Below are 23,408 nucleotides of genomic sequence, written 5' to 3' on the forward strand. Positions count from 1 at the left end.
TGCTTTTAAAGAAAACTGAAGTTATTTTTTCATAATGCTTTTTTTTGCTTTTTATATTTTTTGTAAATCCCGTGCAGCGGCGCCCTCTGCTGGTTCACAAGTTGACATCCCGGACGTCTGTCGGGGTGGAGGACTGGTCCAGCTCGTCCAGGCCTTTCCCACTGGGGCCCCTCTGAGTCTGCTGCTGCTGCTGCTGCTGCCGCCCTTCACGGAGGCTGCTCTCCAGCACACGCTCGATCTGCTCCTGGCACTCTTTCAGAACATCCTGTGGCACAAAATGACATTTGATCCATTTTAGGACGCTTTATGGGGGTGGGAGTGTTGCTTACACTTCAGTCAACTGCAGAAACTTTCTATTTCTGTCATGTGAATGCTTTAAAACATCTGATAATATCCACAGAGCTCCCTAAAGTCACTAAATGACAAACTTTGGGCTTTGCAGAATTTTCCTTTTACTCTTTAATCTCCAGTTTTCTACACTCTGTCTTCAAAGAATAAACAGACAGAGGCTAGACGAGCATTACATCAGCCCACCGGGGTTGTGCACTGATTCCCACCCCATGCATGTGCTTCCATGTGCACAGACATACCAGTGCATGCTGCTCCCTCCCCCATCGTCGTTCCCTAACACGCACGTGCACGCACACACGCACACACACAGAAGTAGCCTTGACAACAGCAGCTGAAAACACAGGTAGTACTAAAGCTATGTTAATTACATCCACCTCCTGTGGGAACACAAAGGTGGTGCTTTTTTAATGAGAGCCAGTCTGTGTGCCTGCCCGCCTGCAGGGGATCCATCTGAGACCTGAACTCCTCGGCTTTCACCATCAAAGGCCGCCGTGGCAATCTGAGAATCCACCTGGGAGACGAGGCCCTCAGCAGCACCGAGGCCTCATATCCTAGCTCTGATGGAGGGTTGAGAGAGGGCACGGCGCAGAGCAGGAAGAGAGAGCAACCCTCCGGAGAGGCCGCGGAGTTAGAGGAGCTCTGAATGGGTTGTTAGCAAGCGTGTCACGGAGAGGTCAAACAGTTTTAAGGGAAGAAACAGCAATGATGGTCATTAAAGAAGCCCAGGCGTAAGAGGACGCCGGTGCAATAGTCCTGTCCAGAGTCACGTTGGAGTCAACACTGCCCTCTGGTGGTGAAATCTGAAACATTACATCCAAGCTGCTCTCAGCTCCACACATGCACACACATGCATGACCCCCTGCCTTAAAGCACCAGGCGTCTGTGCGGGGATGGGGACTGGAAGATGGGAAAAGTGTAGCGCTGGAGGAGCAAGGAAACATTCTTTAGAAATTTACAGCTAATCTAAACCTGATGGGCCACAGTTTGAGCATGTGTGTTAGCCTCTGGTGCCGCTGGACCCTGATGAACCGAGCTCCCTCCCTCCCTCTCGCTCTCATCAGAAATGCTTGTAAGGACTGAGTAGCAAAAGTTCAGGTGTCAAAGGGCACGACATCTTACGGGGTAAAACATAAACTTTGTCAAAAAGAAGTCAAAGGCAGCTTTTAACAGCGGGAAACGGTGGAGAGCGCTTTGTTTGAGATTTAAGGGCAAAACAGGAAAATATGGGAATCTAGTAACGTATATGTTCAAATACAAAGCAGCCGATCCCTCAGTTAGTTACGCATTCAGTACATTAAGAGAATTTGGTGCAACCCTCAACCATTTGTCGCTCCAGAGGAGGTCCGACGGATCTGCACTTCATGACTTTGGGACAAAATTCCCTTCATGAATGGATCTCCCGTGGAAGAAACCTGAGCAGCTTTCGCTCCTTGAACGTCTCAAGATGTTAGCTGCTAACATGAGAGGTGCATGCACACATGTACCAAATCTTCCCACCGACATGAGCCCTATTGGTCGTAAAATCCCAAATCCTGTGAGAAAATTAAGTGCAGCGCAGAACATGAAAAGGAACCGCCGGTGCCTCACCACAAGAATGCATATCTTCACTTCCTAAAAGACGTTCTCCCCGAGTCTTTGCTGCCTGAAAGCGCTGCAGTTGGGATCCCGTGCCAAGCCCCATGGGCTTTATTCGAGAACCTTTAATGACTTCAGTGTGTGACTACTGGAAACATCAGAGCCGATTTCAGAGGAGCTCAAGGTATTGGACAACGTGGTGGCCACCAGGCCTGAATAAATTTGCCACATGAGGCGCAGCATTGCATTTTATTATGCTGCTTGAAATCAGAAAACTCGTCACCACCTCTTCCCCTTGTAGCCATAGCCCTGTACTGGCCCGGGCTCAAACACGCATCATTCTCCATCGAGTGTCATTCTGGGAAATCAAAGCGTGCACGTTATCCCTGGGCGGCCTTTGTGACACTGGCAGGCGGGGGAAGTCGTGCAGACAGACAAAACCAAAAGGAAGAAATGTGTGAAGCCAAGGAATGTGTTTTAACTGCTGACTTCACCACAAAAGACGGTGTTAGGAACTCTGGTCAGACAGCCGAAACAAACAGAACTCCAGAGAGTCTCAAAACAAAATACTGGAGGATTGACGCTGGAAAAGCAGAGACGCCACACGACTAGAGTCTCCACAAGCTGCACAAGAAAATGTGACTTTTCGTCTTCCTTAGCAGGAACGGCTACCGACAGCAGCAGCAGAGGTGAGCTCACGGATTAACGTGTTTGAGTGACAAGTGTTGCGGCTCGAGGCGATCACAGAGGAGAGTGTGAGAAAAAGACGCACAAACAGGAACGTAAGTAGAAATGGGAAAATGTGTTTCCGGTGTCTCACCGAGTCGGACTGACAGAAAAAATCTTTGAATGAGAGAAAACAACAAAATGTAGGAAGTGGTGGTCTGAAACCCTTGCACTTCCCTAACCTCCACATCCTGTTGTCATCAATCAAGATGGTTTTTTTAAACAGAAGCTCCACACTTCAGCCAACACGCTGCTCTGGGTCTAAACTCTGCAAACGTTGCTGCTGAGACAACTAGGGATGGGTACCTTTGACATTTGAATCGATCCGGTACTAATTGCCGGTACCTAGGAATCGATACCGGTACTTAACGGTACCGATTTTCGATACTTTTGAGTGTTTATTATTTTAATTCTCTTTTATAATTAAATATATATTTTTCTCAATATATAACCATATTTGATAAATATCACGATAAATAACATACAACTGTTTGTATTTTAACATCGTCCTTGTAGTTTTATAAGCTGATAATTAAACTGAAGCAAACATCTTTACTGTGAACTAAATTTACTGTGTATCTTCATTCCTTTTGCCGTCCTTTTTCATTTGATTTTTCCTACTGGGAAGTTAGAATTTCCGAGGAGAAAGCGAACGCACCATTAGCTGATAACAATGGTGGCAATGGAAGCTAACGTATCAAGCTAACGTTATCTTAAACAGTTTATTTAGCTGCTGGAGCAGATTAAAACGATGATGCCTCACACTTAGATCGTTGTCGCTGGTTTCATCTTCACCCAATCACCCGTCGCATTTAGTAAAGTGAAGCCAAACTTTAGAGCGCGTTCATGTTCCTCTAGTCGGGAATTCGGATTTCCGAGGAGAAAGCGAACGCACCATTAGCGAAGCGAAAGCTAACATATCAAGCTAACGTTATCTTAAACATTTTATTTACCTACCGGAGCAGATTAAGATGAGGACGTCTCATTTAGATCGTTGTCGCTGGTTTCATCATCACCCAGTTACCCATCACATTTAGTGAAGTGGACCCAAGCGTTAGCGTGCGTTCTTTCTACCATGCTGCTCTGTTTACAACTGGCTCGCAGCGACGACATGACGCTCTTGCGCATGCGCAGCTGTCTAGGCAAGTTCTCGTTATGAAGAACGGGTACCGAAACGAGGCACCGTTTGAAATGACGTGAATCGGTGCTCGGTCGGTACTATGGAATTCGGTCGGTACCTTAAAAAGTACCGAATTCGGTACCCATCCCTAGAGACAACGCAACAGACGTCTTCTGCCCCTTAAATCATTAGCACTGATTTTTGCACATTATGACACAAAACCTCATCTGCTCGTCCTTTGGCCACACCAGGTGTGTGTGTGTGTGTGCGTGCGTGCGTGCGTGCGTGTGTGTGTGTATGAAGCAACTTGCATTCTCCCGGCGACCCAAGATGGTGACTCGGCCCTATCGCATTTCCACTGGAAAACCACAGCTTCTGGATACCACTGATGCCAGGGTGTGTGTGTGTGTGTGTGTGTGTGTGTGTGTGTGTGTGTGTGTGTGTGTGTGTGTGCGTGCGTGCGTGCGTGCGTGCGTGCGTGTGTGTGTGTGTGTGTGTGTGGCTGGCTGCAGGGGTTGGCGGAGCCTGCTTGTGCCTCGTGTTTTGCCTGGCTAAGACGTAGTTCTGCCATCTCACCACTCTACATGCTCTAAGGCTTGGACGGCGCTGAGGCTGAGGTGACTCAACATTCACATCTGAGATGTTTTCTTTACTGGTTTAGGTGGTAAAGTCAAACAGAAAGAGTTAGCTTTAGTTTGCATCAGTTAAACCTCTCCTGTAAGTTCAGCTGGGGAGGATGCCCCCCGCTCTGCCTCCTGTGTTTACTGCAAGCCGTGACTTGCCTCTATCCAGGAATGCAAGAAGCCAATCACACAGACAGAGTGACTTAATGTCCTCCCCACCCAAGTCTCAGACCCTACAACCTAAACACACTGAGGCCCTGTGCAGCCGAGGCCAGATATTTGTTTTTCCTCAACAGCTATGTGAGACTTCACTCAACTCGCACCAGGGGGAGCCACGCTTTCCAGCCGTGATGCATTATGGAACATGGGAAGGGATGAGACAGGTCTGATTGTCGCATGAGGAGGCGCAACACCCCCCCCGTTTCCTTTTCACACATCAGCGGCCCTCTCCCCCCACCTGTTGGGACTGCGTTTAACATGGCTGATGCCGGGGCTCTGCTCCCTGATGCACTGTGCACACACCAACTCTGTTTGTATTAAGTCTGCTGTTGCTAACCAAAAGCCTTTTTCATCATGTTTGGTATAGCAAGCGCCTCTGCCAAGTCCATGGCTTCAGAACCGGAGCTGCTCCCCGAGCGCTTTTCTGTGGCTGCCCGCTTGCTCCTGAGCAGTCTGCATGGGTCAGATGGCTAATTTCCCAGCAGAGACGGATAAAGAGCTTCACTTTTCGTCTCACAGCATCGTTTTCTGCATCTTCTACCGCTCTGCCCACCTATCCGCCCCTGCTGCAGCGAGCTGAAGCCCTGGACCATCAGTGTGATGAAAGCCAGGCATCCTTAAGTCAGCGGGGGCCCTGCGTGTGTTTGGACTTAACTCAGCCACCTCGCTCCACACAGACAGCCACGCAACAGCCTGGCCAGTCTTGTTGGTGACAGAGCATGAAGTAAATGGCCCAACGCCAGCTTGATTTAGAGGACTCTTTACATGAGGGTGTTATAAACAACCAAACTGGGCTGATGTCACCTTCAAGTCCAGGGTGCAGCAAAAGCAAAGGGCATGAAGCCCTGTTAGGCATTTCTTTTGCTGAAGCCACTTCTGGTGGCGGTTATTGGCACATGAGCAGGTTCTTTTGGGAAGCCAAATCACAGAGATGTTCTAACATTTCCGCTTTTGTGTTGCAAATGTGCAACCCTACCAAGCATGTGGTGTTTTACAATAAATATATCGTGTTTGGAAGGAAAACCAAGTCTGTCCAAACTGCTGTGAGATGAGTTATTTGTGGCATTTCTGTAGGAATGCTAAAAGCAGCTATTGTAATAGTTGCACTTTGGCAAACACCAGTGAAGGCCTCACCGGTGTCAAAGATGCTACATCTACCTGCTGCATCCAAGCATTACTCAGAAACACCCCCCATAAGTTTCCAAAAGTCAAGTTTCTTTGAAATCTACCGAGACCATGCAGGGACCCGGACTCGGTTTCTGCACACGAACAGAACGAGTCTGAAACGACGATGATCCCTGGAAACTTACCACTTCTGTGTTGGTGATCTTAGCCAGCAGGTCTGTCAGGCTGTCGCCCCACTGTGAGTGGTCGGCCGAATCCAGCTGTAGGCCGCAGATCGCTGCCCCCACACTTCCTGTGGCGATCATGGAGGGGGGGTACATGGCAAATCTAAAATCTGGTGCAGGAAGAAACACAAAGGAGTTAAATTAGTTTTCTTGTTTGAATTTTCAAAAACTGTTTCCGCTTAGTAAAAAAAGTCGTCCAAATCTTTGGTTAACTTGATGAATAGTTAACCTTTCAGCAGCACCTGGTGCGGTTTGTGAAAGAGCGCAGATACAGTGCATCCCACCCCGAGACAATATGATTCAGTAATCTTGCAGTCAGCCAATAAAAAGCCCTTCCATTGCACTGGTTCTGAACACAGCACTCTAATGACCAGGGGCCTGGATAATGAGGGTTAACTTGGCTTGTAAAGGAGCTGAAAAGCAACCTCCCTCACCCGCTCCCCAATCCAGCCCCACTCTCCCCCGCCCGGCCCCTTTTATTCCATCTCCGAGTAAATCGTGTGCTCGCTGAAAAAAGCCCCATAGCGCTTGGAAAAGGAGGAATAAAGAGGCTCAGTGCCTTTGCCAACGCGCACTGCTGTAGGTCCTTTTTTCCACGTGTGGTCACAGGCGCGCGTCTCAAAGACCAATAACCTTGTTAGCTCCCCTCGCTGTCATTCATAATGCAAATGAGACAGCTTGTGAACGCGCCAGAAGCCCGAGAAGGCAAGGACACTGGCATACAGTGAGGGAGGGAGAGGGCGAAGGAGACACACACACACACACACACACACTACTTTCCCTCTTTATGTCTTGCTCAACTTCTACCTTTCTCTTGGCGACCACATGGCCGGCTACAAAAGCGCCGTGAATGGAGCACATGCCCCGGTCTTTGTTGCTACAACAGGCAGAGGCTTGCATTGGCGGCCCTCCTATCTTTTAGCATATTAATGGAGTGGCGGGCCTGTGAGAGGGAAGGCAGGAGAGTGTGACTCCATTGTCCAGAGTCATCACCTCATTTCACCCAATTGACAGACACAGCATCCATCCCCTCTCTGCTGATACCAATTCAGAGAGACGTGCTGGACAAAGGCAGCGGCTGGACATGGGGGACAGAGGGGGGCTTGACAGGGGGAAGAAGATGAAGAGGGAGGGATGGCCGGTGTGGCGGCAAGGCAACAGGGAGCAAACAAGGGAAAGGTGGTGGGCGTAGGGAGGGGGGGGTGAAGGGGTAGACGTCTCTGCTGCACATCACTCTTGAGACTGCGTCCAAACTCTTGTGAGGTTTTGGAAGAAGAAAAGAGTCGCCCTCCAGTGACCCTCACCTCCTGCCTTCTACCCCCCCTTCCTGCATGGATTTCTCTGTTCCTGGGCCACCTATGGACTAGAGGACTGGGCAACAGGGGCACTGAACAGCCTGCACATTAACATATTGCCATATTCAATTGCAAAGCCAACTGCGTGCGATGGCTCCGAAGGAGATGTGGAATCAAAGAGGTGGGCCCTTTGATAGCTGCAGCAGCAGCCCCCTCGCTGCCTTTTTAGCATGCACAGCCAGGCTCGTTCTCATCTTGTGGGCTCAGTGTTGACAAATAAATGAACTTATTATACACCCCTGTGTTAGCTGCTGGGCCTCTGCCAAGGGCACGATTTATTAAAGGCTATCTCAAGCCAAAAGGAAAGCACACACAAAGGCCACCTCCGCCCCCTCACCAAGCATTACGTCACGGATGTGATGCAGCACGTTTCTATAGCAGAACACAAAGGCATACACAGATTTACTGTAAGCGTGCAGGGAGCACAAACGGACGATCAAAGCGACAGACTCTACATGTGGAACAATGCCCGCATGATGCACGCAGTCCAACGCACACGCAGAGCACAGATGTAGTTTGTGTGGGAGCCGAGTGGCGGGCAGTGGGCAACAAGCTGATTTTTCACACCCAAGACAAGACAGGTCTGTGGCAGAACAAGGACGTGCGCGTGCAGCCGATGCGGGCTGACACTCGGGCCTGGTGGAAGCTGCATGTGGGGGGAAGAATGGCTGTATTTTAGGAGGCCCTCATTGATATTCATGTTGAGGATAAACAGTGTAGGTAGCTGAGTGGGGACGCCTGCGATGGAAAGCTCCCTGTGAGCAGCGGCTGGCCTGGCCTGCACGCCTCTCACCCCCTTCAATGGCCCTTTCTCCTGCCTTTCCCCCCTCGTCTCCAGTCCTCCATGTTCCTACGCCGTGAAACCTCGTCCACGAGCTTCTGGTCTAGTCCTCTGTCCTGCATGGCACATGCCGTCTGGGTGGCTGCAGTGCACATCGTGCACATACAAAATGTAAATGAATTACACTCGGAAAGTTGGATGACACCCAAAAGACTGATGATGAAAAAAATGAAAACTCTTCTTTTCCCCTTGCAGACCTTTCCTCCGCTGTAAATCAGGCGCTTGTATTTGATACTAAATGCATGGATTTACTGAAGGAGAAGCATCGGGGGGACCCAGAGGCCGGTGGCCGATTAGGGCTCAAAACCAACATCTCCTTGGAACTGGCGGGAGTTTCTGCACCACTAAAAAGCTGCAATTTCATCTTTAAAACGACCAAACGGACTGGCTAGCGGTTTACGTGAATTTTTCACAATAAGGGAAGAGTCGATCGATTATAAAAGATTAATTTGATACTCTGAAGGTTTTATGCTTTCTTGCTTCCTGTTCCAAACAGACACTTTGAAAAAATATGAAAACTTTAGAAACTCTGAGTTCACCCGATTAGCCAAAAAACATAATTCCTTCTTTATCGCAGCCTCCTGCGACGGCTCACTTCATACGCTCTCCACCGTCACAGCCGCAGCCTTGAAGTGGCGGCGGTGTCAGAGTTCAGATGTGGATGACTGGAGACAGAACTGTTCACGTTGGCTGTTAAAGAGCACCCGGTACCAGGATGAGATTGTAGAAGCTTCTTGGATCTTTTAAAAAAATTAGGCTGACACCAGAACGTGTAAAAGTCTAAACGAATCTAGCTTTTGTTCTATATTTAGCTTCCAAGGACTTGGACTTGCATGACTTTCTGACCACCAGCTCCAGTGGTGAGTCAAAAATACTACATTTGTTCCCTTTTTCACGTGATTTTTTGTTAAATCTGACATGAATTTCAAACTGACCTAGTTTTGGAAATATAAAACTGCATTTCTGCACCACTACGGTGATTCCCAAATAGCCATTAGCTAAAACCCTGGTATCCAGTAGATGGATCGGCTGAAAGATGATATTTCTCCTGGGTTATATGTCGGCTCTTTGCTTAATTCTTTCCTTTCTTCCACAGAAAATCCTTTTCAGACACCACCTGCTCCAAACACTAAACCCTTTCCTTTAGACCAGCCTGTTCCATTGTCCTCCACTTGCCTTGTTCCCTCACAGTTTTAGGACAAACTCAACACCAGCCTGAGATTTGCTGTCTCCACGTTTAATCTGTCAAACTAAAGGCGCTCTGATAAATCACACCCTGTCATTATTAATGTACCTTTTATAAAAACAACCACGTGGTGTTAACGTCTACACACCCAAAACTCTTCAAGCTTCTTCTTCGTTGCATCATTCAGGTTTATTTATTGGACATAAATATTAAAGACCTTCAAACTTTGAACCCTTTGGAGGTCTAAACAGTTTCTAATTGTTCTTTTATTTAATGCACATGATGTTTTTGCCATTTTTATAAACCGTAACAAGTTTCTGAACCTCTCTGGTGTAAAGACATCACTTTTGTATTTCTGGCGTGGCGCTGTAAGTACGGTGCTTCTTATGCCAGCCGAGCGAGGTGAAATCTGGATGATTCACCATAAAGTCCCACATTTTTAGCACATGCTCTCACAGTTCCTCCCGTTTCCTGCGTCGCCACTCCAGCCAGCAGGATGTGACTCCTTACATCACTGGAGCGCGAGGAGAAATGATAATTTGTCGGAGGAGGTGACTAATTTGTTATGGCTCTGACTCATCACACTTGAATGGACTTTTATGTAAACAAACAGCAGTAAAACCTTTTTTATTGACCACATCTGAAATGAATCATCCATCTCCTGAATGCAGAGTTGAGCTCGGGGGGGGGGGGGGATTCTTCAAGCAGCAGCCTCCTACAGGGGATCTCCTGCCTCTGGAGCAGAGAAACTGACAACTTCTTTTGAAGATGGCTGCACCAATCAGGTGTAGCACTGAGTCCTCGTGCAGGCAGAGCAAGGTTTGGACCCCACATAGTGTTTAAAAGCTTAATGAACACAACAAAGCATCAGGGTTGTTTATCTGGCCTCCAAGCTCCACAGGAATCACCCAGATAGTGTCTGACCGTATCTACGGGTAAGCAAAAGCACCCTCAAGAGACCCCATCCCCCTAATCCAACCGGTCTATTCCTAATCTGACGGCACCAGATGATCCAGGACAACCCCTGATGCCTCCTTTTAGAAGCGAGAAAGACTCATTTCTACATTTTTGGTCATGTTATAATAATGAATCGTTTCAAACTGAACAGTTGACATTTTCTGTACTGCGCTAGGGAACCACTGCAGGAAACTTAAACCACATCCAGCGCGCTGCTTTAAACAGTCCCAAAGAGAAAGTGAACCCACGTAGAATTGATGTTTGTTAGCTGGTGAATCATTAGTTTGTCGGAGGAAAGCTAACCAGTTAATGATCAAGTTACTTCTCACATAGTTCAGCGGCACGTCCACATACCAGGAATAAATAATCAAGCAGTATTCCAGGATAAAAGAAGTAATCAGTTACTAAGATCCGTCAGTATTGAGATCCTAACTTGTAGCAAAGTCTTCATTAAGTCCTTCAGCACAACTGACTCGTTTCTGGGCATCACCGTTGGCTCCGGTCCAAAAAGTTCTTTTGATCAACTTCTTTGACCACTGCCACAAATCCAGGCACACCATTCCTGGGAGGGCTATTGGGTCCTGTGTTTAATGCACCATAATCCTGCCAATATGGCAAGAAGACGGAGCTCAATAACACACGCAGACAGGTTGGGGTGCATCTGTCTACCCCATGCCCCCCATCCATTCTCCCACTTTAGCTCAATTGAATAAGAATGGAAGAGGAAGCTCTGAGTGCTTGGTGTGTGTGTGCAGGAATGGAGGTTCATAATCTCCCTTAATGAGCTTGTTTCTGGGCTATTATCTGGCGGCGTGCCTGAGGGAAACGCTGGTGTTTCCTATCAAGTGGCCCTGCGGCGCTGACCCTCACATGGCTCTGCATATGAAATGCAAAGGCCAGGCCTTTTGTCTCTTTTCTCTCGATCTCTAGCAAAGTCCATTTGCATAGTCCTGAATGGGCCAACCAATGTTATTAATTAATACAGAGCCAGCCCGCGCCACCTGACAAAATCCCACCGAGAGGCCCGAACGGAACTGTTCCATCAAAAGAGACGAGGAACGAGCGCCCGTATTCTCCATCCTCTCACTTGTTCCCCTAAAAACAGAAAGCCGTGCTTTTATGGCGTCTTTTTCTCAGTACACACGTTCAGCAGGTGTTGCGGTTAGGCGGAATGAGAATACACGAAACGGGAAGACCACAGGTGATCTGTTGTTGACCCTTTTCACACGTAAATGCTCCTGAGAGACCTCCTCCTCCAGCTCCGTCTTCACCTTCTCAACTCTGCTCGGAGGATGTCTCAAGGAGCATTCTCACCAGATAACTCCCAAGATTTATGGCTGGGAAAGACCCACAAATGGGGTTTCAAATTCCCAGAGATCATTAGATGCACCAAATTGTTGACTCGCTCACTGTTTTGCCCTCACATTCTGTTTGCCTGGAAACAAGTCTGAGGTGAACAGATAAATGGACCGGGCGCTGACCCGGGGCTATCTCCACAGCCTCGCTCTCCCTCTTCATACATTTGGATAAGAGCGTAACTTCCAGGAATCTTACGTTTACGTTCACTGCCCGACTGAAGGAACAAAGTACGGGCCGAGTCTTTTATAGTTTGATTATTCCACATACTGATCACCTGCTCTAAAGGGCAAAAGTCCGACAAATAGAAATGTTTGTTTGCCCAAAAATACTGAAAAGAAATCCATACGTGATGGTGAATGTCCCTTTCCCTTCCCCGTGTCGGTGCATCTACATAACCACACTCCTCTGAATGATGGCAGCACAAGGAGCTGCTTCCCATGGGGGTGGGGTGGGGGTGGGGGGGCAGCGAACATTCCTGTTTCAAGCTTACAAAAAAAAAAATGGGGCCACTCCTGGAGGAGGTCACGAAGAAAGTGAAAGGACTGCCAAACGGCACGATTATGACTCCAGTCGTAGAGCGGTCTGTAAACAGCGGCAATTCTTAGTTTCACGCAGCTTAAAAGGAAATTTGTATAAAAGTACCTAAGAATTTAAAAAAAAACTATTTTCAGTGCCATTTGCTTGTTAGTCTTGTCTTCTCTGAGCCGGGGGTGACGCAAAAAGTGTCCTACTGAGAATCTCAACATGGGAAAGCTATCATGTCCTCCAGCTGTAGGGCGGGGAGGCTTGAGAAGCTGGGTGGTGAGAAGCAGGAAAGGCAGGCGGTTAGGTGGAGAGATGTGAAAACACGAACAAAAAACAATAAACTCCTCTGGATTTCCATAACTCCCCTGCATCCTCTCCACCGTAACCTCAGAATCCCTTCAGATGGTGTTAGAGGCGCCCCCTTCCTCCCCTTGCTGGTTGGATTTTTGATCTGGAGGGAATAACTCATCTCAAGAGCAGAGAGACAATAAGACAATGGGCCCGCCTGCCTCTAACCTTGCCCATTTCTCCTTTCAATAGTGTGCAACATGGGAATGCCTTTCAACCGGAGCAAACCTGCTTTGAAGCGACACCGGATGCTCTGGAAGCGACGATACCCCTCCAGAACGCGACCACATACCAGCCTGGGAGAAGACAGGTGATGGACGCCAGGTTGACGAGTCTGAAGCTAAAACGCTCTCACTGGAAATACTTTCCCATCGGTGGGAATAACTGAAGGAAGTGCTAGTCGTGACTGGCCCTGCGCGCATCTCCGAGCAGAGCGGTTGCAGCATGTTGCTGAGAGGAGAGCTGATAGAGAAGAATGCACAGATAAAGATATTCTGCAACATGAGAAAGTATGTTGAAGCAAGCCGTTATCGCTTGCCTGGTTTGACTTGGCAGAGTTTCAGTGATCGCTGTCGCTCGCAGCATCAGAAAGGGAAAAACGAAGATGACATCACAACATTTGGTTCTGTTTGGTGCAGTTTGTCCACTTAAGCATCACGTCTCGTTCAGACAGACAGCTGTTAGTAACACGGGGCGGTCGCTTGTGTCGTGTCCTACCTGTCGCACAGAGGGCGATGAAGGTCTGGACGTGTTTCCGTATAAGTGCCAGCTTATCCTCGGGCAGCGGCAGCCTCCTCACAATGTGCTCGATGAAGTCGTTTGGTGTTACTGCTGCCAAGTTCCACTTCAATTTCCCCAAAACCACCAGTTCCCAATCCTGAAGGGGTTGAGCAAAGAGATGCAATAAATAACTAAGAAAAAAAAAGAAAAATCACATAAAGTTCATTATGTTTTAGGCAGATTATGCCGAGCTGCAACACGAGGCTTGGTGAGAGCCAGCGGTACAGCGTTGTTGCTTTTAGGTCGCTCCGTGCTTGGCCCAGCCTGGAGCAGAGGAACGCCAGCAGCGCCACCAACCCAGGTGACCTCACAACACTGTCTCCCTCCCGTCTGCATGTCTGGCATCTAGGGACTTTCCTAAAGAGGCCCACCAGAGGTTCCACTCGGCAAGTGTGCAGTGAAAACGGATAGGACGCCTGCACTGGCTGAGCAAGATCAGCAGCAAGTGTTTAAAAAACTCCAGATTTATCTCCTCTATCGTAAACTTGTGTTATGAAAAGGATCAAAACCATATCTGGGGAGATTATGTTCCTCGGCTCACGAAAAGAGCCTTTTTGCAGCTTTTTATTCGTCGTCACCATGGGTGCACAAAGGTTTGGAGCACCTTCACGACCTTCACTTATAACGGAGGTGGTTATTGGAGGAGTTATCGACTCATTTGGGGGGAAACTGATTCAGCACTGCAGCCTTGTGACTAGAGCTGCTCACTACACCTCACAATCCAACATGGCCGCTCCCGACTCCACTGCCAACCTTTAAGCTTCGAATCGGTTTTTACACAAACCAACATTGTGATACTTTTATTTGCAGAAATAGAAACAAAAGCACGAGTAAAACTTGGATTTAAAGTAGACGTTCAACTTGAAGCTGCAGGAATGGATTTTCTGCGTCTTTGTTGCCTCTTGATCACAAAGAAAGCCCCAGCGCTGCAGGAAATATGGGAGCCTGCAGTACAGAAACAGTCTAACGAACTTTGCAACACATGCTGACAGAGTGGCAGGCAGGCACCCACTTCCTTCTGCTTTCGCCTTGCTTTGGTCACACCTCTTTGTAAAACTGTGGTTCTCTTTACAAGAAATTGTTTCCAAAGATCAGAACCAAAAAACGATCACGTGCCCCGAGCAGCTGATCTCTGTTTCCTGTATCTGCAAGTCAGCCAAAACGTTGCCTTATGCAGAAACACAGAAGAGGCCTCGGCGAAACCTTTTCAAGGACTTCAGTCGGAACACAAATCCTGACCTGGATAGACTCAGCGGAACATTTCTTACTGTTTTACACCGGCTGGAATTTTCTTGGGAAGACATTTATGACCGACATCGTATTCCCAAGCAATAACAACATTCCACAAAGTGATCGGAGACCAGTCAGCAGCTAGTCGGGGTGTTTAATGCAGCCACGAGCTCGGAGGGTCGAGCCACCAGCCGGGCAGCAGAGCAGCCATCAGCCTCGTCTGCATCATAGCCTCTTTCACAACATGGGTGGGATTGGCTATTTACTCAGGAATGTCTATGTAGCACCACAGCGCTGGGTGGAAATACTCATCAAGATTTAAAACTGTGCTAATTATTGTTGTGCCCTCTTAAAACCGCTAGAATAATCAGACCAAAAAGACCCGAACCCCCAAGAAATGGAGATTTCCCTCAGAAATGTGATCAAATCATCACATTTATTATCACCTAAAGCGTTCCGCTGCAGCATCGCTCGAGCCTCAAAGCCCATCGGGATAAATCTGTGTGCCGATGCTTATTTTAGGAGGAGAACAGAACTGAAAGGTATTTTACATTTTCTGTCTGCCTCTCTCTCCTCTGGATGACAAGAACACAGTCAGAGCTTTGGCTGCAGTTCAGTTGACCTCGTTGCTCTGTGCAAATATCTGTAGCTAGATGGCGATAGAGACCGCTAGACAGGAGCAGCAGCTCCAGGAGGGTCTTGTACAGTAAAGGAAAACTTTTGAGGAACAACTCAGTCCTGGAGCACTTTTCCCCCCTCATGCATGCAGAACGAAGATGTGGTCCAAAGTAGAACTTGGAAGGTGAAATGCAAAATATGTGTTGGGATGTGATTATTGTAGCATAAACAACCAAATAAAGAGCAGGTATGATACAGGAAAATAGAAATAATAAAACAAGATTTTATTGTTTTTAAGCAGCAGATTATAAACGTATGAAGCTTGAGATGAGGGTTGATTAGAACGTAAATAAATAAATAACACACAACAAAACCCTGTATGCTTACCAGCAGCTCTTGTGGTCTAATGGAGTTATCTGTGTAGATGCAAATCTTCTCTGCAGTTAGTGGACGAGTCTCTTTCAGTTTGGATGCAAGAAACATGCAGACTGCTCCTAGCAGCTGCAGGTTACACTTTTTGATGGGTACCATTGCTAAAAATCTGTCCAAGTAGTTCATGGCCAAGGGAAAAACTTCTTCTTCACACTTCTGCTCCTCGCAGACCTGCAGAAAGACACAGCAGACAAAGCAACGGTGATGAGCGTCTGCAGCCACGTGACTTGTTGATTTTTAGGACTTTGAATGTACATAAAACTTTTATGGTGAAACGAAACAAAAGAATAATCGCACAATTTTGGTGACACACATAGTTGGGGCTCGGCCAAGAACTTGGCCCAACCCAAACCGGTTGCGACATCGGAGATTAATTCGAAATCAATTTCTTTAGAAAGCGTGGAAAAAGGTCTCCGATAAAAACCGTCAACAGGGTTGCATTCCTGCAATTCATTCACCAAGAAATGAATTCAAGTCACAATCAGTCCCAGCCAAAAAAACTCCCCGACAGCGCAGCACGCGGAAACGAGCTTTTCTTCAGTCGTCATATTTTCATAAAATATTTAAAAATACAAATAAATTATCCCGACGCGATTTCTTCACACGATAATGTTCAGGGTGCTCTTCCACATCATTACCGACAATTCCCATCCAGATCCGTGCAGGAAAAATAGGAATAAAATGTCAAAATCCTGCGCGAGTCGCGAATGGTTGATCCGAGGTGCGTCACTGCCGACCCGATATAATCATTTCAAAAATTAATAAAAAATCTCCAGTCGGTGGTATTCAGATTATATTTACATGAAAATAAAGATCAAGGTGTCGGGAATCTTCACATGTGGACGTCGGTCGGAAATATTTAAGTAAGTCAGGAAAAATGAACCTAATTCCTGCGTAAGTCACGAGGACGGGAGGAAGAGCTCAGCTCAGGCCCTCGCCCCTTCCGACATTTCAAACAGATACAAAAAATGTTTGCAACGCTTTTTGTCCTCATTTCTACATCCAGCGGACACATAAGACCCTCTTCTGTCATTGCCGACGGGGTTCAAGCGCTGTTATTGCGTTTATGACGCCATAAATGCTCCTAAAACGCAACGAGCGCTCCTGTAAAAAACCAACATGGCGAAATGAGAGCAGGCAGCCTTGCGAATGCATACGTGTGCATGGAAATATTCATGCTATCTAAAATAACAACATCCAAGGAACTATCAAACACCTCCAGCACAGACCACTCAGGGCACAGAAAAGCCATTATGAGCGTCACTTCTATAAGAAACAAGGCAGTTTCGGAACCGACAGTGCTCCGGACTGGAGTTTAAAAATGAAATGTAGAAAACGCAGCTTAAGAGACACGCAGTCGCAAAAAGGCTCCGATCACGCGTCTGGTAAACTGGAGGAAAAGTGCAAACATTAAAGAGTAGGTCGAGGCAAACAGACATGTGTTAGAGCACGGACATGATAGGACTCGTCTGTTTCGGGTTTATAGCTACCTCTAGCATCCAGGTCGCGACCATCCTCCTCATAAATGGCTGAATATCTCTCTGGACACATTTGAAATAAGAAAATTGGGGTAGAAACCTCTCCTCTATAGTCAACAAGCTCTGCAGGACTCTGTCATCGCACAGGAGGTTCGGGTCGGGACGAGCTCTAATGTTCGTGTCCATTTCGAGGCAGAGCAGCTCCATGGTGCTGCTGGCGCTGTCGCTTAAGTAAAAAAGTCGGATTTCTCCCTCGGAAGAGTAAAAGCAGAGTTGCGGAGCAAAAACGCAAAAAGGTGGCAGGAAAAGTCTTTTGGAGACATAAAAGTGAGACTGCAGGGCTCCGCGAGAGAAGTCCTGCCTCTCCTTGTTGAGAACTTTTTCCTCTCTCCCCACAGTGCGCCTCTTCATCCGCCTAGTGCGTTATAGCCTGCTCTGCATGCGCCACTGACGCAATTCACTTCATTAGCTCTAAGCCAGACGCAACACAGTCCCCCTGCGTACGCATGTCTTGGTGAGCCTCAGAAAACTTAGTTTCAAAAAGCTCTTTGCTTTAAAGCAGCTGCACAGCCACGCGACCAAAGACGTTTATTATAAGGTAAATAAAGCATTAATGATGCAGAAACTCAAAATTAAAAGATGAACCTCTGTACTGCTTTAGGATTATTTGGCATATAGACAACATGCTTACTGTTATTAAACGTTTTGTTGATTGTTACATTACATTTACCAGAAACCAAAGCATCTAGAATCTCTCCAGTCTCAAATAAATATGCATCATTTCATATAAAAATAAAACAAACTCATCATGACTCCACCAGAACCTGCTGCACGCTGAATGCGGTGCACGTACACGTTTAAGCATTGCACGTTTATGTATTGAGATGGTGCAAGTACGTATAGGACGCAGCTCATGCATCAACCCACCCACCCACAATGACACGCACAACACACGCACGCACCGACATGGTCTTCAAGTAACTTTTTTTACATCAGCCGCAGCTCGTGGTGAGATATTCTAGGAAATTTTATGCAGCTATTTGTTTTTATCTTCTCCTACGACGACGACACAGGGCTGAAAGTCAGAAGCTGTTAACCCACTCCAACAATATCACCAGAGTTTCATTTACACGGAGAAACAAGCAGGTGATAATTAAAAGGAATATCACTGCCAAATGATATAGCTGCGCGTACAGTCACAAAGAGAATCTGCATGGGTAAATATGTTAATCCCCGGTCCATTCTTAGCCTGCTTCAAAGACTGGACCTTGAATGAAAGCAGACATCAGTGCATGAGGGGAAGACTGAGGGAGTGTTGTGTCCTCGGAGCTTAGAGCTGGTAATTTCCATCCCGACTTGGTGGCTAAACAGGGATGCATGTAAGAAAAGTGGGGGAAATGTCTCTTTAAAGTTTTTTTCTCCAGTAGTCTAACTTCTTTTCTCCTCCCTGTGAGTCTATTTGCATAGCCAATAGCTCCTCAGCTCTCAGCCGACGCTGTGTGATTGTTACTGGGCAGACTTCATCTTTACCTTCCTCCCTGAATCTCCTTCCATTGTCGTGGTCATCTGTCAGTCTGACTTCCTAGGGGATGTTGCTGCTACCTGACGCGCACTGGCTTGATCTGCATCTTAAAGGCTTGAAGTTTTTATAAACTATTTGCTCTACACGGAAAAAAGTTGCGACCTGGTTCAAATTAATGTTTTCTTTTAATTAAAAACAGTAAAAAACAAACAAACAAACCTCTTGTTAATGAAATAATTATTAATCCAAACAAAACAAGTTAAACTAATGTTAAAACTTACTTTACAACAGATGCGCATCAAAAACAAGAAAACAACCAATGAAAATCATTATTTTCTCGTTTAATAAGGTTTCACAACTTTTCATCACTTTCAACATTACAAGACAACTATTAGGATATAGGGTTTAAACAGACGAAACATAGATTTAGTTTCTACGAGGAAAATGTAACTTTAGGGTTTAAAAAGTCGATTCAGACCCTTTAAACATCCGACAGAATAATCTGTTCCAAATATTCCAAGATGCGCAATTACGCACGTTCAACGCGTCACCCACAGAATATGTTCACGTTTTTTGCAGATAAATAAAAGAAATAATGGATTATGTTCAAATGATCTCCAACAGAAACCGTATTAACATCCGCAAGAAAGAGGATGAAAAAGATGTTTCCACAGCTCATTCTTCAGATTCTAGGTGAAATTGTTCAAATGGAGCTGATAACTGCACTTGGTTTGAGAAACGAGGACCCAGTTCCCACCGCAAGCTCTGATTGGTCAGCACAACAGCACACACAAGCTTCGTGTTTCCTTTTTTTTAAGGTAGTGACGACAGCCGCTCCTCTGAGACGGATCAGAAGCAGCAACAGCGCACTCGTGTCCCCGGAAGCATTCAATTATCACATCCGAATACACACCCGCCTCTCTCTCTCTCTCTCTCTCCCTCCTCTCTCTCTCTCTCTCTCTCTCTCTCTCTCTCTCTCTCTCTCTCTCTCTCTCTCTCTCTCTCTCTCTCTCTCTCTCTCTCTCTCTCTCTCTCTCTCTCTCTCTCTCTCTCTCTCTCTCTCTCTCTCTCTCTCTCTCTCTCTCTCTCTCTCTCTCTCTCTCTCTCTCTCTCTCTCTCTCTCTCTCTCTCTCTCAAAAAACACCTTCCTCACTAAAAACGCAGTCCGACTCACACTCAGGGAGGAGAATAATTCTTAAAAACTCAAACCCTGCGCTGTAGGAAACATCTGTCGGGTCTTTAAAATCACCACCAATGACACAAAATAAACAAACAAACAACAAACAGTCCTGCTGCTTGAAATTTGCTTTATTTTATAAGAACACGAAGGCATGTTTTAGTCTAAAATAATCCCTGAAACCTCTAAATGTGGAGCTAAAAGAAATAAAAACCTCTAATGAACACAGGTGGGTGTTGTTCTGGGTTTATTCTGAAGAGAAAAACCATTTAAAGTGACAGAAGGGACTTTTGCAGCGCGGATCATCATCATCATCATCATCATCATCATCATCATCATCATCTCCGCACCTCTCAGTTTAAATCACCAACACAGCCAGAACATGCAGCCAATCAGCAGCTGATGACGTAACGCGGCGTCTCCTGTTTGATCTCTTTTTCGAGATGAACACGGGAACGTGACGCGCAGTAAAACTGTCCCACAAGGCAAGAAAAGTGTCGGAGGGGACTTTATCAGAGCCTGCTGATGCAGAATCAGTAGTGAGATGACAGCAATCTCAAGTCTGACTGGAAAACACTCAAATAAAACAGCTCTGCCACCTCAAATGAGCACAAAGTCTGTTTTCTGCCTTAAGCAGCTTTTATTTTCTTAAACAACTTAAACAACATTAAAAAATATGTGATTATAACAAGATAAATATTCTGCTTTATTGTGCAAAACTGATACCAAAAAAAGTAAAATGTTCACAAGTAAAGCAGGTTTTGAGTATTTTGTTTTTGTTTTTAATTCCCACTGAACTTAAAGTTAAAAAACCACATGAATAAAAGATCTTTTTAAGTTTTAAAAACAAAATCAACAAGTTTACCTCCAGATAAACTTGTTCAAACAGATAAAATCTCCACAGGTATGTGCCAGAATAGTTCCTAAAAACAACAAACCTGCACAAACAGGCCTGGGAGTGTCTAAAGCTTGATTTATTTAAAACAAATAAAATAAAATAAAACTAAATCCAATCAATTTCAAGTACTGTTTTCATCTTTCTCTGTTTTATTGTTTCTTTAAATTAAATAAATTTAAGAAAACTGATGTAATTAATTTTTTAAACAAACATTTTATGACTTTATTCAATTAAATTATTATACAAATACATTTCTGAGCTAAAATATTTAGTTCTATTTTAATTATTTTAACCAAAACTGAATTTAAATTGAATTTTGAAAACATTTTTATTTCATATTTAGAGGGAATACATTTTGAGCTAAATAAAAAGTTAGTTACTAAACTGAAATAACTGCCTGATTTATTTGATTATTTTTGCAAAAGACCCAAAATAAACTAAATAATTTAAAAAATAAATTTAACAAGTTTTAATGTCTTTATTTCATTAATGAACAAATGTCTCAGGATCCTATTTTATTTATTTTGTGAGCATAAAAAATAAAGCAACAAGAAAAATAAAAAGGTATAAAATAAAAACTTTTTAGAAAACTTAATGAATAATAAAATTGTGTATTTATAGCTGTACTTTGTTTTAAAATGTCCATTTCCACACAAACAAATGGTAAAAGGACCCTGAAATAGGATTAAAACCAAATATATAGATAAAAAAGGCTGAGAATCCATGAGAAGATCTGACTTCCATCAGCTGTTCCTCTCACCTGTAAACGGGATTTTGAGGATTAATTTCCTGACTGATCCATATGATTCAGGAAAATCAATCATTTAACTTAAACACCAACATGCACGGAGATGGATTTAAACTTGTTTTCATTTCATGTTGAAGATGAATCACAATGAAGTTCTTCAGAAAACATTTCTCATTCATCACTTATCATGCCCACGTTTCCCTATTTTTACTTTGCTATTTTTCTGTGGTTGAGCGGCTGCAGATGTGTGTGTGTGTGTGTGTGTGTGTGTGTGTGTGTGTGTGTGTGTGCCAAACAACAACATTTCAACATAAAGGTTACTCATGCACGAGAAACAAACACCAGCGTTCATGCAAAACCTTTACTGGTAGAGCTGCTCTCCAGCTGACCGGGGGAGACGTTGCAGACGGTTACTGGGAACAATCAAACCGTTCCTGCAGCATCTCTCTGGTGGTAAAGGGTTCAAACTCAACTCACTAAAAAGGAGGATAATATAGTCAATTTGCCAAAAGTTTGGAAAGATCAACACAAAAAGGGATTAAAGATGTAAAAATGTCAAAATTCAGGAAAGTGGTTGGTGACCTAACCCATTCCCACCTGAGAGGTTTCCACCACGTTGGAACTACGAATGTTTCTAACTGTGACTGCAAAGAGGACATCTCCTCTGACCACCTGTGAGATTTCTCTGATCTGCATCTGTGCACTGTGTGATGTTGCAACAATGCAGCCCTGGCTTTCAGCTTTTATTCCACAAACTCCCTTAGAAATTCTTCATGCAAACATCTCCTCCCAAATTCTTCAAGCCCTGATGTCATCAGCTGGACGAAAGACCAAAACAAAACACAGCAAAGATGCTTTTTTGGATACAACTTTGCCAGAGAAACATCTTCCTTCCAATGAACTCGTTCCTCTTCCCAAGAGTCTCGTAAACCAGTACGAACAACCAGCCCGTTTGTGACTTTTCTCTTTAATAGAAATCAGCATTTTAGAGACGGAGCAACAACAACCTGCACCGTAAAACCTTAAAAAGTGTGTAACTAAATCGGTTATGTGAAGAAAGCGCGGCGGTTCTGCAGAGATACTTGCTGACTGAAGTACAGCCCGCTCATATTTGTCTCTTCAACAAGTTTTTCCTGCATGGGATCAACTTTAGAGACATCTTGATTTTTAACAGGTGTGTTAATGAGGAGTGTATCCCACAAATTCTGCATATGAAACTATTAAAGCACCTTTGCTTTCCCTACTTTTAACATCTGCTATGAAATAAGCCTTTCAGATGTGATTATTGTGACAGAAACACCCCAAACATCTTCTTTTTGGCCCAAGTGAACCGTGCTCTGTGCAAATGATTCCCAGGTTGCTTTGTGTTTGCGAGACAGGACACGTCAGCAGGTAAATAAACACAAGTATGCAGTTTGCTTTAACGAGGTTCTGTGATGCTGATTGGAAGTTGATTATGGAACTGGACTAACTGACTACTAAAAAGCTTTTACTGTGCTTTATGTCATCATTAGAGGTGGGAAAAATAATCGATTCTAATGCATCGCGATTCAGCCGTGCACGATTCCGCATCGATGCAGCAACGTGACATAATGAGATTCTCTATGTCTATGCGAGGACAATAACGTTTTGAGGTTTTATAATTACTTCTGGGGGCAGAGTTGCAATGACATGCACACTGCGTTGCCCTAGCAACAGTTTAAACCAGAAAAGGCGGACAGGGACACAGGGCCAACATTACCAGTAATCAAAGATGTACCCGTTACGTTTAAATCGGATGTCTGGGCTAATTTCAGTTTTGGGATCCTGGATGTGAAAGAATCACTTAACACAGTATTTGTTTACTATTTTTAAGTTCAGTAATATTCTATCTTAAAGCTGCTCTACCGAAAACATTATTTCTTATATTATTTACTTAAACTATTCTACTGCTTTTATTAAGTAATGAAAAATTTTGTGTGAAGAATCGTGATGCATTTCAGACTCAAATC

General features: G+C 45.2%; 1 protein-coding gene across 1 annotated transcript; it reads right to left on the reverse strand.

The window, feature by feature from the left end:
• ccnd2a (cyclin D2, a) lies at positions 1 to 17,520 on the reverse strand. The gene is made up of 5 exons (XM_015965415.3): positions 17,085 to 17,520; positions 15,550 to 15,765; positions 13,252 to 13,411; positions 5,925 to 6,073; positions 1 to 265 (listed from the first exon to the last, which is right to left on the reverse strand). The coding sequence occupies exons 1-5, from the start codon at positions 17,481 to 17,483 to the stop codon at positions 95 to 97; spliced, it is 1,095 nt and encodes a 364-aa protein (XP_015820901.1). The 5' UTR covers positions 17,484 to 17,520; the 3' UTR covers positions 1 to 94.
• Between the last annotated feature and the right edge of the window lie 5,888 nt (positions 17,521 to 23,408).

The sequence above is a fragment of the Nothobranchius furzeri genome, chromosome 4 (assembly GCF_043380555.1).
Source record: "Nothobranchius furzeri strain GRZ-AD chromosome 4, NfurGRZ-RIMD1, whole genome shotgun sequence".
NCBI classification, from domain to species: Eukaryota; Metazoa; Chordata; class Actinopteri; order Cyprinodontiformes; family Nothobranchiidae; genus Nothobranchius; species Nothobranchius furzeri.